Consider the following 14,682-nt stretch of genomic DNA (forward strand, 5'->3'; position numbering starts at 1 on the left):
ATATGAAACTAAATATATAACACGCAGGGATATAAAAAATCTGGACAAGGAAAGAATACGACACGAAGCATATTATCTGCCGTGGAACGATATTTTACACATGGATGATATTGACGTAAAAATAAACAAACTATCTGATCTGGTGTTAGAACTGTATGACAGATTTGCTCCCAAGAAAGAGATCCGGGTGACTCGACCACCTTCTCCGTGGCTGACTAGTGAGATTAAATCAGAAATGGCAAAGCGTGACTCATGGTACAGAAGGTTTAAACGAACGGGTAATGCTAATGACTTTGAAAATTACCGCGTTCTCCGCAACAGGGTTAAACAGTTAATCAGAAACAGTAAATATAAACACATATGTCAAGTATCGAAATGCAAGAACTCGACAGAAATATGGAAACAATTACGAACGATGGGTATAGGTCGAACGTTATCAAAGCAGGCGCCGAATGTATCCCTTGATGACTTAAATTTACACTTCACGTCGGCCGAATCCACTGTAAGAGCAAATAATAATAATAATAATAATAATAATAATAATAATAATAATAATAATAATAATAATAATAATTTTCATAACTGTACAAGTAATAATAATAATTTTTATAACAGTAATAATAATAATAATAATAATAATAATAATAATAATAATAATAATAATAATAATAATAATAATAATAATAATAATAATAATAATAATAATAATAATAATAATAATAATATTCATTTTATGCCAATTCAAGATACATTTGTGTTTGAAGAGGTTGGTATAAATGACGTAAAACGAGTTATGTATTCTCTCAGATCAGATGCTGCTGGACACGATGGCATACCTCTGTCTTTCTACAAATATATCATTGGTGCCATCCTGCCGATCATAACACACATTATTAACTACTGTTTAACCCAAGGAATTTTCCCTACGGCGTGGAAGGATGCCCTCGTCATCCCAATCCCAAAAAAGGATGGACCCAGTATTCCTTCAGATTACCGACCAGTTTCTATCCTACCACCCCTGTCCAAAGTGCTGGAACGCCTGGTACATGAGCAAATCCTTACGTACTTACATAAATATGCTTTACTCGACTCTTACCAATCAGGCTTTAAGAAAAAACATAGTACCATGACAGCTCTGCTGAAAGTGACAGATGACATTAGATATGCAATGGACAACAAACAAGTGACAATACTTACTCTTTTAGATTTCAGTACCGGTAGCGCATTTGATACTGTCGATCCTAGGTTGCTTCTTTCCAAATTACAGTCCTTAAACTTTAGCCAGAAAGTGCTGGAATTTTTCTATTCTTACCTCACAAACCGCCGGCAGTGTGTGGTTGCAAATAATAATAAATCAACGTGGCGAACAAAAAATATTGGTGTTCCACAAGGGTCAGTCCTAGGCCCTCTCCTATTCACTTTATATATAAATGATATTACCAGATCAATTAAGCACTGCAAGTACCATCTTTATGCTGATGATCTGCAAATTTATTACCACACTAGAACTAATAATATACAACAAGCAATATGTAATGTAAACGCTGACCTTGAGCAAATAGATAGCTATGCAATTAAAAACAACCTTAAATTAAATCCCCATAAAACGCAAGCCATTATCATCGGTACATCAAAGAATCTTCACATTTTAAAACAAAATTGCATTCCTCCCGTAACTTTAAATAGTACTGTTATACCTTATTGTGAATCAGTTTCTAACCTTGGTGTTATTATAACGGAAACTCTAAACTGGTCAGCGCAAGTTAAGAATATCTGCAAAAAGGTTTATTGTGGCTTGCACCCCTTAAAACGTTTCAGAAATGTATTCCCTCGATCACTAAAAATTCAACTTGTTCGGTCATTATTATTTCCCATTTTTGACTACTGTGATGTAATTCTTACGGATATAACAAAAGAATTAAGCTTGAAACTACAACGCACTCAAAATGCTTGTCTTAGATATGGTATGGATTTACGGTATGACGCTCGAGTTTCTCCCTACTATAAACAATTATCTTGGTTACGACTAGACGACAGGCGTAAACTACATGCAAATACTCTTATGTACCAGGTACTTTTGGAAGATATCCCTGCTTATCTCTCCAGCAATTTTCGTCACCTTGGTTCTTTACATCTCCATGATACTCGCTCAGTGTCCCTCCTAGAAATACCTGTCCACCGAACAACCACATACCATCGATCATTTACTATCACCGCTTCGGGATGGTGGAATGCTCTTCCCAAAGACATCAAGGATGCTGCATCAAAAAGTATATTTAAAACCTCCTACCTGCAGTTCCTCGTTAAGTGCTTCCAGCAAGGTACAGTACCTGTATGAGTGGAACGAGTGATTGTGTGTGAAAATGATATGAGATTATTGCACAATAAAATAAATATTGGTTTAATATAATAATTTAAATTAAATTAAAAACATCCACATTGTATTTACGAAGTAGAAGTAGTCTAAAAATAGCTAGTAGTAAGTACAGTATTTAACTTAGATCTTGTCTTGCAAGGATACAATTAGTTAAATTTTCACTTAGTATTTTTATTAAGCTTATTAGTATTTTTACATTCTTATTTCTTTTGTTGTGTATTGATTTGTTTTTTGTTTTTTTTTCTTTTTCCTCAAACCTGTATTATGTAGGCAGTTACTTTTTCTTTCATTCTTCTTTGCATGTATATATTCATATTTTTGTCTTAAAAATTAGTGTTATTTGTAGTTCTTAGTATTTTAAGTTAATGTCATTGTATGGAATAATAATAATAATATGTGTGTGGTTAAGTGTAAGAAAGGGCCAAGAGCCCTAACTTCGCCACAGAAAATAAAGGCTTTATCTATCTATCTATGCTTCTGAGCAGAAGCTAAAAAAGAGTTAAAAGACATTTTTACCTTCTTATTGGAAGAAGGGAAATTTTTTAAAACAATATAGTTAAGGACAAGTTATTAATAACATTTTAAGCATTCTTCCCCCCCCCCCCCCACCCTCCGATCTCCCCCTCACTACCACCATCCTCCCCCAATAGACAAAATTATTAAGTTTCCCATGAGAAGTTATCAAGGCTAATACGAGAACATATACTGTGCATACTTTTACCTGATTTACACCTAAGCTTATGTGAATATAACCAAATACAGTGGAGACAATACGCGACACTGAGCGAGATATCGAGGGACAGCTATTGGAGCTCATTCTAGCGGATAGACCTGAACAGTACTGATTCTCTCATAAGAGCACGTGTATTTTTGTGTGAAGTTTTTGGTGTTATTTATGCATTTTCAGTGAGTTGACATAATTAAATAGTAGCGTGTGTCATTCCTTGATATCTCCTCTCAACATGAGGGGAAAGGTAAGTGCTGTGTTTGGCTGCAGTAATTACGAAGTAGAGAAAAATGCGCGGTCGTTCTTCAGGTTCACTCGTGACAAGAACATGTAAGTAATATTGTGTTTGCATATATATTCTTCCAGTGACAGAGATTTTTATAGTACTTCATAATCTTCTGACTTGCTCGACCCATATTTTAACTGGCATAAAATGTACTACGCATATTTTATTGTATAGTGCAGCAGTTAACCTTCAATACCAATGTGTTGTTGTAGATGTGATCTGTGGGTTTTGAAATGTCACGGAAGTGATTTGGATAAGGTGTACAAGAAAGAAGGGACGTTACGCTTATGTAAGAATTATAAGATCTGTTCAGATCATTTCCAGGCCAGAGACTTTAAAAATACTCAACTATACAGCCAAGGGTATGTTACATTTTTACTCTAATTGTACGTAAATATTGCTCAAAGCATCACTATCGACAACATTTTCATACTTTTCTTTCTTTTATCCCTCTTCTCAGATTAAAGCCAGGATTTTATAGATTTTCTTTCTGTTAGTAGGCTTCATGTTAAGAGGAAAATTGTCCAGCTATTAAATGTTAATTCATTGCATCATATGTGTAAGGAATGTGCCGATATTTTTATTGACAAGTGTCTTAATGTGATGATACAATGTTTTAAAATGAGAAAAAAGACGAATCCAACCGTAAGAGTTCAGGCAGGAATGTTAAAGCTAAAAAAGTAATGCATAAATGAAAGATCAAGCCATTTCACAGCAGCCCATTTCATATCTTGTTTATGTGTCTAATTTCAGTCTTTGAATAATAACCTTTTAAATAATTCTTCATTCATTTATCCAGAATTGCTTTAGCAACTTCGAAGTTAATATCTCAATACCACTTTCTTTCTAGACGTAATTTATTTATCCATTTCCGTATATACATTTCCACTGATATTTGAATTTAGCGCGATTTGTTCAGGTAAAGTCACTAGGAGCGCCACCATCGAATTGTCTCCCATTTTAGCAAGGCGAAATCCGTAAGTGTCGCGTATTGTCTCTACTGTATTTGATATAGCTCATGATGACTGCAAAGCAGTCAAAACATTTATTATTAATGATCTTATAAAATTGCCAAAGACAAATATAAGTATCGTTTGAGTAACTAAATATTTCTTTGATTGTTAAACTTTCTTCATTGAAAATTTTTTGAGAGGATTCTACAAGTTACATAAATATGTAAAACATTTTGATGTAATTTAAAAACTTTGGTCACATAATCAGGCGTTTTAAGAACTGTTCTTCAAACATCAAGACTCAATCTTTTCAAAGTGAGATAACCTACAATTGTATAAAATAGCCACATATAATGACGTACAAATATTTGCTATATCAAAACATATTATGCCTTTTAAAGACACAAGTTTTCTTAACGTGTCATTATGCCAATACTTTTTGCCCTACATGGGCTCATTTGACTGTTCTTACATGAAAACTGTGCCTTCAAGATTTTTACTCTGAGACAGATATGTTTTTAAGATACACAATGAATTACCTTTTGTCACATTTTTGAGTGTATATCTTTCATGTATTTTTGGAATTTGTTCTTATTCAATAAGAGGCTGAGGATGTCCCGGAGGAAGGGATGAAATATGTCTCTCTTGATTTTAATTTTATTTTAATAAGTAAATACATTGTTTTTAGTTTTGTTAAGGTGGACTTCTTTCAAAATATTTATAAATTTACTTTATGTCACACAGTCATTTCCCATGACCTTCGCTACACCACTGCAGCACTCCGACATCTGTAGCTTAAGACCTACTGCTAACAATGCTGACTCTGATGTACCGGTATTGCATTTCTAATTCACCTGTATTTCGGTAACAAGAGGAAATTCATATGTCTATGTTATTTTAATTCTGTTACATGCAAGTTCAATACATGCGGGTTCAAGGACAGTTGGATGTGGTGAATGGGAAGATCGAAGAATGTGGATTGAAAATAAGTGTAGAAAAGAGTAAAACTTTTGTTATGACTAGAGGGGAGAAAGAAGGGAAAGGTCAGATTAGACTTTCAGACAAGCCCCTGGAAGTAGTGGAGACGATCAAATACCTGCGGAGTGAATTAATGGAGAATGCTCAACTGGATGTTGAGATTAGTAAGAGGATTCAAGCTGGAAGCTGTTTCTATCATAGTGAAAGAAACATGTTATGGGACAAAGATGTGTCAATGGAAGCAAAGGAAACTATGTACAGGATGTATTATGTACCCATAACAACTTACGGAGCAGAAACTTGGACAGAGACAAAGAAGGATAAGTGTTGAATACAGGCAGCCAAAATGAAGTTCTTGAGGAGTGTGATACAGAAGAGTAGAAGAGACAAAATAAGGAATGAGAAAATCCGGGAAGAAATTGGAGTGGAAAAATGAATGATAGAATAGAGAAAAGATGACGAAGATGGTTTGGGCACATAAAACGAATGAGTGATGAAAGAATGCCAAAAAATGTCATGGAAATGCAGCATCGGCCGTTATCTATCCTGGGGCCCCAATCAAGAAGGTATTGGAAAACATGGAACAGGCAGCAAGAAATCTCGGAAGTCGTGATACAGTAGTGATCATCGGTGGGACGAATCATATAGCTCTCAACGACGCTAAGAATGTCATTTCTCAACTTAAATGTACACTAGGTAAGCTGACTCACATTAACATCTTTGTAGTGAACGTGCCCCACAGGCATGATTTGATTAGAGACTCGTGTGTGAACATTGAAGTGGACAAAATTAACACAGATATGGTTAAAATTTGTAAACATTTTCGTAATACACAGGTAATTGACAGCAGCAGTTTCAAGAGACACTGTTACACAAAGCATGGCCTTCATCTAAACAATTCAGGTAAACAAAAGATAGCAAATATTGTTCTAGATTTTATTAATCTTAAGATATGTACTGTAAAAAAGGCAACTCCCTTGAGTTATAATACTGACCAGGAAAACTAGTAGAAAGAGCTGTACTTCAAGCTGGCTCAGTCAACTAGAAAATGAAACTCAGGAAAGTAAGGAATTTCAAGTTACCCAATTGCAACAGTCAAGTTTTAGGGAGGAAGGGGGTCTGAGATTGCTCTTGGTAAACTGTCAGAGTGTAGTAAATAAACAATTAAAATTTGGCACATTGATGGAATATTATGAGACTGATGTGGTGATAGGAGTGGAATTGTGGTGGAGAGAAGGGGTGGGTAATAGAGAAGTATTTCCAGAAGGGTACACAGTCTATCGTAGAGACCGACGAGATAAAAATGGAGAGGGGGTGTTTATTCTGGTGAAGGAAACTTATTGTTCACGTGAATGGTTTACCAATGAAAGGGATAAAATATTAGGGATAAAATTAGTTTGTGATAATATGAAGGAGGTAGGAATTATAGGAACATACAGGCCTGGAAGAGAGGAAAGAGACATGGAAATATTTGAGAAAATAATAGATTATACTCATGAAAACAATAATAATGATATGGTAATAATTGGGGGAGATCTAAACTTGCCTGAAGTTGAATGGAATGGAGCTGCAAGTGAAGCCCATGAACAGAAACTGTCAAAAAAGTTAATTTGGGAGGGAGGATTTACACAAGTAGTACAAGAACCGACTTGTCTCAATAACTTACTAGATGTATTCTTGGTTAAACTATGGGAAATTGTTGATAAAACTGAGGTAATTGAAGGAATAGGTGACCATAAGGCTGTAATAATGGATGTAGGACTGGTACCAAAAAGGCTTAATAAGAGGGTCACACAAGACAAGAAATTGTACAGAAAAACTAAAGTTGATGAATTTGGGACTTACCTTAAATCACAATTCAGTTGCTGGCTAAGTGAAGGGAGTAATGTGGATACACTTTGGGCTAAATTTAACCTTCCAGCGGGCACATAGGCGGCAATTTTGCCTCCTTTTGGGGAAAATCACGAGATTGTGCCATTCATGGAAAACTATGCAGGCGGGACCCCCGGTTATTCTTTAATTACTCATCTTTACGCGAGACAGCATTTTCGTACTTTTTCCAGTCAGCACCGATCAGCCGCTGTTCAGCTTCTAAGTGGTACCTGCCCTTGTTGTTCGAGTTAGGCGGCCAGTCTGCTGCCACGCGCCCGATTGTTTTCGTATTCTCTCATACCCGAATGACACATGTAAGTAAATATATTTCGTTCGTGTGTGCGTGCACGTGAGAGAGGAATGTTTTCTCTTATGCACAGTGTTCAAATATATTTATATTTTGATGTTTGTTTAGTTTTCTGTTTGGTTCCCCTCTTTCTCCTATTGTTCCTCTTCAATAATATTGACGTAATTATGTCTTATTATCCGTTTCAGGGCACGATACAATGATCCTGATTCTATTCTATGAATTCTTGATGAATTGGAAGAAGAAGAAACGAATGAAGGAGAAGATGTTTGGGACGATCCTAATGATATTGATTTCGAACCCGAAGTTATCGAAATGGACAGTAGTGACTTTGAAGTTGAGATGGACAGGGCTGATGATGTAAGCGATGATGACCGTGATGGCAGCACCCTACGTTTCTTCATTGGAGACATTATAGGCAAATAATCCCATAGGAAGGAGTACAGAAAGAAAAGCAAAGAACTTGATAAAAACAAGCTCGCCAGTGTAAAACTGAACTAGAATGCTTTTTCGCTATAAGAAATTCAAATATGGTCTATGAAATTGTTAGACACACAGATACGTTTATTGACAGGGTAAAAGTGCAACATGCAGAAGGTTGAGAAAGAGATTTTGGAGAAACAACAAGATCGGAAATTTTAGCTCTTTTAGGTGCCTTGTTCATGATAGCCGTGAAAAGATTAAACCGCACAAACTTATTGGAATTGTTTACTACCAACGGAACCGGAATGATAAAACTGCGGGCTAACTTCAGTGAACGTCACTTTCGATTACTGTTAAGAAGTCTTCGATTTGATGACCTAAAAGAAAGGGCGGCCATTTAGCCGCCGCGCGCCCGCCATTTAGCCGCCGCGCGCCCGCCTGGGATATTCAGGTATGCGCGCCTACTGGAAGGTTAAAGGAATCATTTGGGAAGGAGAGAAGAGATTTGTACCTGTTAAGAAGGGTAAAATGACCTCAGACCCTGTTTATTATACAAGGGAAATAAGAAAATTAAAAAGAAAATGTAGAATAGTAAACAGGAAAATCAAAGAGGGTAGGGAGAGTAGAAAAACTAAAAAACAGCTATGAGAGAACTGATTAGAGTGAAAAAGGAAGCAAAAGGGAATTATATGAATGGCATACTTCAAAAGGGTAATGACCACAAAGGGAAATGGAAAAAGCTGAATTCATATATCAGGAATCAAAAACGGAAAGGAATCCAAATTCCTACAATGGTGGGTGAAGGGGGTGAGCACTATTTAACAGATACTGAGAAAGCAAACCTCTTTAGTAGGGAATTCAGAGATTCAGTAGATGATTGTCAGGAGTTGGAAACCGAAACAGAAGATAGAGAGGGAGAGACACAGAGGGAAACAAGAAGCTTCTCATTCACAAATTAAGATATTTTCAGAGAAATCCAACTGCTTCAGCAAGGAAAAGCAGCAGGAAGTGATCAAATTACTGGGGAGGTGTTAAAGACAATGGGGTGGTACATAGTGCCTTATTTAAAATTTCTCTTTGACTATGTCATAAATAATAGTGTAATACCAAAGGAATGGAAGGAATCTATAATACCAATTTATAAAAGAAAGGGTGATAAAAGGAAACCAGGGAACTACAGACCAATCAGCCTGACCAGTATAGTTTGTAAAATACTGGAGAGTTTAATATCAAAGTACATCAGAGGGATATGTGATGATAAAAATTGGTTCATGAGGAGCCAGTATGGATTTAGAAAGAAATTTTCTTGTGAGGCACAACTGGTGAGATTTCAGCAGGACATATCAGATCAATTGGATTCAGGAGGCCAGTTAGACTGCATAGCCATAGATCTTACCAAAGCCTTTGATAGAGTGGAACATGGAATATTATTAAAGAAATTGGAGGGAATAGGATTGGACGTAAGGGTTACACGTTGGATAAAAACATTTCTAAATTCAAGGGTTCAGAAAATCAAAGTAGGAAATAATGTATTGCAGGAAGAGAAAGTTTGGAAGGGAATTGCACAGGGTAGTATAATCGGTTCGTTACTTTTCTTAATATACTTAAATGATTTAAGGAATAATATAACATCAAAAATAAGATTGTATGCAGATGACATAATTGTTTATAGGGAAATAAATAACATTGAGGATTGTTCAGAATTACAAAGGGACCTTGAGAGTATCTAACAATGGGTTGAAGAGAATAATACAAAGGTTAATGGAGGCAAATCAACTGTTACAACATTTACAAACAGGAGTTTTAAAACTGAATTTGAATATAATTTGGATGAGGTAGTTATCCCAAAAGATGGCAAGTGCAAATATTTAGGTGTTAGATATGAAAGTAATTTGCACTGGAAGGGTCATGTGGGTGACATTGCTGAAAAGCATACAGATCGTTACATGTCATAATGAGGCTACTTAAAGGATGCAACAAAGAATTGAAAGAGAAAAGTTACTTAAGTATGGTTCGTCCATTATTGGAATATGCAAACAGTATTTGAGATCCTCACCAAGAATGCCTAATAAAAGAAATAGATAGTGTGCAGAGGAAAGCAGCAAGATTTTTAACCGGGGATTTCAGGAGAAAGAGTAGTGTATCAGAACTTGGGTGGGAAACTTTAAGTAAGAGAAGGGAGAAAACTAGACTTACAGGATTATATAGAGCCTATACAGGAGAAGAAGCATGGGGAGATATCCGTGAGAGGCTTCAGTTGGAAAATAATTATATTGGCAGGACTGACCACAAATATAAAATTAGAAGGAATTTTAGCAGAAGCGATTGGGGTAAATTTTCATTCATTGGGAAGGGTGTGAAGGAGTGGAACAGTTTACCAGGGGTAGTGTTTGATCCTTTTCCAAAATCTGTACAGATATTCAAGTAAATAAACAGCAACAGAGAAAATAAATGAAATGTTAGAGGGCATTCGACCAGTGCAGGATATTGTAAATAAAAAATGTGTGTGAATAAATTAATTCCATCCCCTGGTCTAAGGAGTTTGGACAGCCAAAGTAGGGGACTACCTGTAGGGATGAAGTACAGTGGGGACTTCGAGGGCCCTGGACCGCTATGGTAGCTGTGAAGGCCCTTCAGGAAAACTGAAAAGTGGTGGCAAAAGGGGCTCTGGTTAAGACGCAGCAGCTCGTTATGCTACTTATGTTCCAGAATGGGTAAAAAAAAAAAAAGTAAATAAATGCAATGTAAATTTTAATCTTATACCAGTTGTATAGTATCATTTGAAGTAATTCCACATACTGTATATCAGTTGACTATATCTGTAAGTAGTACAGGAGATATTATCAAATACAGTAGAGACAATACGCGACACTCAGTGAGATATCGAGGGACAGCTGTTAGAGCTCTCTCTAGCGTGTAGACCTGAGAACTACTGATTCTGCCATAAGAGCACGTGTATTTGTGTGTGAAATTTTTGGTGTTATTTATGCGTTTTCAGTGAGTTGACATAATTAAATAGTAGCTTGTGTCATTCCTTGATATCTCCTCTCAACATGAGGGGAAAGGTATGTGCTGTGTTTGGCTTCAGTAACTATGAAGTAGAGAAGAATGCGCGGTCTTTCTTTCGCTACCCTCGTGACAAGAAAATGTAAGTAATATTGTGTTTGCATATATATTCTTCCAGTGACAAAGATATTTTTGTAGTACTTCATATTCTTCTGACCTGCTCGACCCATATTTTAACTGGCTTAAAATATAATATGCATATTTTATTGTATAGTGCAGCAGTTAACCTTCAATACTGTTGTGTTTTTTCATTGAAGGGCCAATGTTACGAACTTGAGGGCCCTGATAAGGGCCTCTAGGTATGATTCTTCTCCATTTTCCTTGACCGGGAGGTCGTATACGACAGATCGGTCTCATCTTATTCTGATGTTGCTCACTTAGCACCACCCAGGAGACATGTGTAGGGTAATTTAAGGTTAAACCTACGGACATGAGCAACAGTGGTCCCAGAGTAGTTACAGTAGTTACAGTGGTAGTTACAGAGGCTCTATAGAGGACTTAAACTGTGTCTCAAACGAAGCTCTTCTCTGGCTATTAAATTTTGACATGGAACTTTAGTTATGAACTTGAGATGGTAGTTGTATACATTGTAAATAATATTGTATTCATCATACGCTAAATAAATAACTGATGTGGTGTTGTAGGTGTGATCTGTAGGTTTTGAAATGTCACAGAAGTGATTTGGATACTGTGTTCGCTTATATAAGAATTATAAGAGCTGTTCAGATCATTTCCAGGCCAGTGACTTTAAAAATCCTCGACTATACAGCCAAGGGTATGTTACATTTTTACTCTAATTGTACGTAAATATTCCTCAAAGTATCACTATCGACAACATTTTCATACTTTTCTTTTTTTTATCCATCTTCTCAGATTAAAGCCGGGATTTTATAGATTTTCTTTCTGTTAGTAGGCTTCATGTTAAGAGGAAAATTGTCCAGCTTTTAAATGGTGATTCATTGCATCATGAGTGTAAGGAATGTGCCGATATTTTTATTGACAAGTGTCTTAATGTGATGATACAATGTTTTTAAATGAGAAAAAGGACAACTCTAACCTTAAAAGTTCAGGCAGGAATGCTAAAGCAAAGAACATAATGCATAAATGAAAGATCAACCCATTTCACAGCAGTCCATTTCCCATCTTGTTTATATGTCTAATTTCAGTCTTTAAATAATAACCTTTTCAGTAATTCTTCATTCATTTATCCAGAAATGCTTTAGCAATTTCGTTAATATCTCAATAATACTTTCTTTCTAAACGTAATTTATTTATCCATTTTCGTATATGCATTTCCATTGATATTTGAATTTAGCACGACTTTTCAGGTCAAGTCACTAGGAGCGCCACCGTCGAATTGTCTCCAATTTTAACAAGGCTAGATCTGTAAGTGTCACGTATTGTCTCTGTTGTATTTGATGTTATAAGTAGAATTTTGTAAACAATATAAATTTATTAAGGATGAGCTGTGTGTTTAATAGAAAAAATTGTTAGCGTAAATTGTATAATATTGTATTATAGGAAAATTTTCTTCTCTTGTTAATTTAATATTTAGTGCTTGACAATAATGTATTTTAGTGTACCATTGTCCGGCTCCATGGCTAAATGGTTACCGTGCTGGCCTTTGCTCACAGGGGTCCCGGGTTCGATTCCCGGCAGGGTCGGTAATTTTAACCTTAATTGGTTAATTTCGCTGGCACGGGGGCTGGGTGTCTGTGTCGTCTTCATCATCATTTCATCCTCATCACGACGCGCAGGTCACCTACGGGTGACAAATCAAAAGACCTGCATCTGGCGAGCCGAACATGTCCTCGGACACTCCCGGCACTAAAAGCCATACGCCATTTCATTTCAGTGTACCATTTGCCACCGAGGTAGACACCTCATTTGCAAATAAAAAGATTTTGATTTGATTTGATTTGAAATGCAAATGCATGGAAGGAGAGGCTGCGGATGACCACGATTTTGATGGAAGGACACAATCCATCGCAGTATTATAGATAGAAACCTGGACTGGGACACAATGTTAGAGGAGCAGTGGTGGAAAGACCGAAGAAAGTGGAGAGGAATCATATTTGCCCCTACCTGGCTACAGCTGGATAAAGGGAAATGATGAAGATGATGATGATGATGATGATGATGATGATGATGATGATGATGATGATGATGATGACATGCAAGTCAACTGTCTTGTGAAATTTCTCTTTTGGTTAAATGCTGTGCAGTCACTTCCCGCAACCTTCATTACACTATCGCACCGCACCCCTCCGATATTTGCATCAGAAGTGCCGTCGCCAATAATGCTGACTCTAATATATCGCATTTCTAACTTGCCTGTGTTTTGATCAAAGTAAATACACACATCAGCAACATAATTTAAATTTGTTATGTATGAAAAAACTGCATTTAATGAAAATGAATACGTATAGCACCGAATTACATCTAAACTGGTTACATACAAATGAGGTTTAATTAAAATGCTTTCAAGTTTTATTTTACCAGGACCTACAGAAATTGTATTTCTTCAGTGTATAATAAATTTCAAATCATCTTCCAGTTATAAGTCATAGCTTGTGCAAATGTGTTTTACAATAGTGGACAGTTTCTTGACTCCCACCCTTGGGATTCCTGTTGCTGCACATAACATAGAACTTTGTGTTTCTCTTTGTGCTGGCATAACTGAAATGAGAATTCTGATTTAGATATTCTTATAAGTAGAAGTAAGTATGAGTTTTAATAGAAATTATGTAAGTCTAGGGCATTTTTCTCATCTAAGTTGCTGATATGTAGTTTTATGTTTTCCTGTAAGATGTCTTTACACTTTGCACAGAGGTTATTCCTATGCCATGCCAGACATGCATACATGCTGGTGCGTGCTAAGTCTGACATGCAAACAGAATAGGAAAAATGTGCTATTGGGATATGCCCAATTCCCAAGTAGCGAGTGTTAAAGTTGGACTTAATCAGTACTGAAACTCTTTAAGAGAAAGAAGAAGATTTTTTGATTATTTCTAACATTTTTCTGTAGTATTTGTAATATCATAGTATGTTTCTATAAACTATGGTCATGCCTCCACTTGATATATTATGGTTAATGTTCGTCATTTATGTGGCTGTAACAGAATATCTGCATTGTTTTCAAACCTTCTTAAAATAAATAAATAAATAAATAAATAAATAAATAAATAAATAAATAAATAAATAAATAAATAAATGAATGAATGAATGAATGAATGAATGAATGAATGAATGAATAAATGAACAAACGAATGAATGAACGAACAAATAATAAATAAATAAATAAATAAATAAATAAATAAATAAATAAATAAATAAATAAATAAATAAATAAATAGATTTTTAATTTCCTCTTTAGTGGAAGACAGTTGTTGTAACAAACTGGAAATCTGAACTTACGTCTTTTAAATATTTCAGCAGCAGAGGTCCCACAGGAGCTATGTATCTACTATGATATGCTATATTAGACACATTTACTAGACGGGCAAAAATTCCTTTCTTGGTGAGTTCTTCAACAAAGGCCTTCATTGCATCAACAGGCCCAGAAATGGTGCAGCTGTCAGGTCCATTGTGACAAGCAATGTCAATCTCTGCAGGAAGCAAAGGCTTCACCTTCTCATGACTTAGTCCTGAAAACATTTGTTGAGCAAGAGAAATCAATAAGTTGCTGATTTT

General features: G+C 35.8%; 1 protein-coding gene across 1 annotated transcript in view; it reads right to left on the reverse strand.

Annotated features, from left to right (window-relative positions):
* LOC136877587 (fatty acid synthase) overlaps window positions 1-14,682 on the reverse strand; it is a 426,680-nt gene that overhangs the window by 223,259 nt on the left and 188,739 nt on the right. Inside the window, exon 12 of the mRNA XM_067151746.2 lies at window positions 14,407-14,636. Coding sequence (XP_067007847.2) covers window positions 14,407-14,636 — 230 coding nt within the window. The remainder of the gene's footprint in view (window positions 1-14,406; window positions 14,637-14,682) is intronic.

This window comes from Anabrus simplex, chromosome 7, assembly GCF_040414725.1.
Source record: "Anabrus simplex isolate iqAnaSimp1 chromosome 7, ASM4041472v1, whole genome shotgun sequence".
In the NCBI taxonomy this organism is placed as follows: Eukaryota; Metazoa; Arthropoda; class Insecta; order Orthoptera; family Tettigoniidae; genus Anabrus; species Anabrus simplex.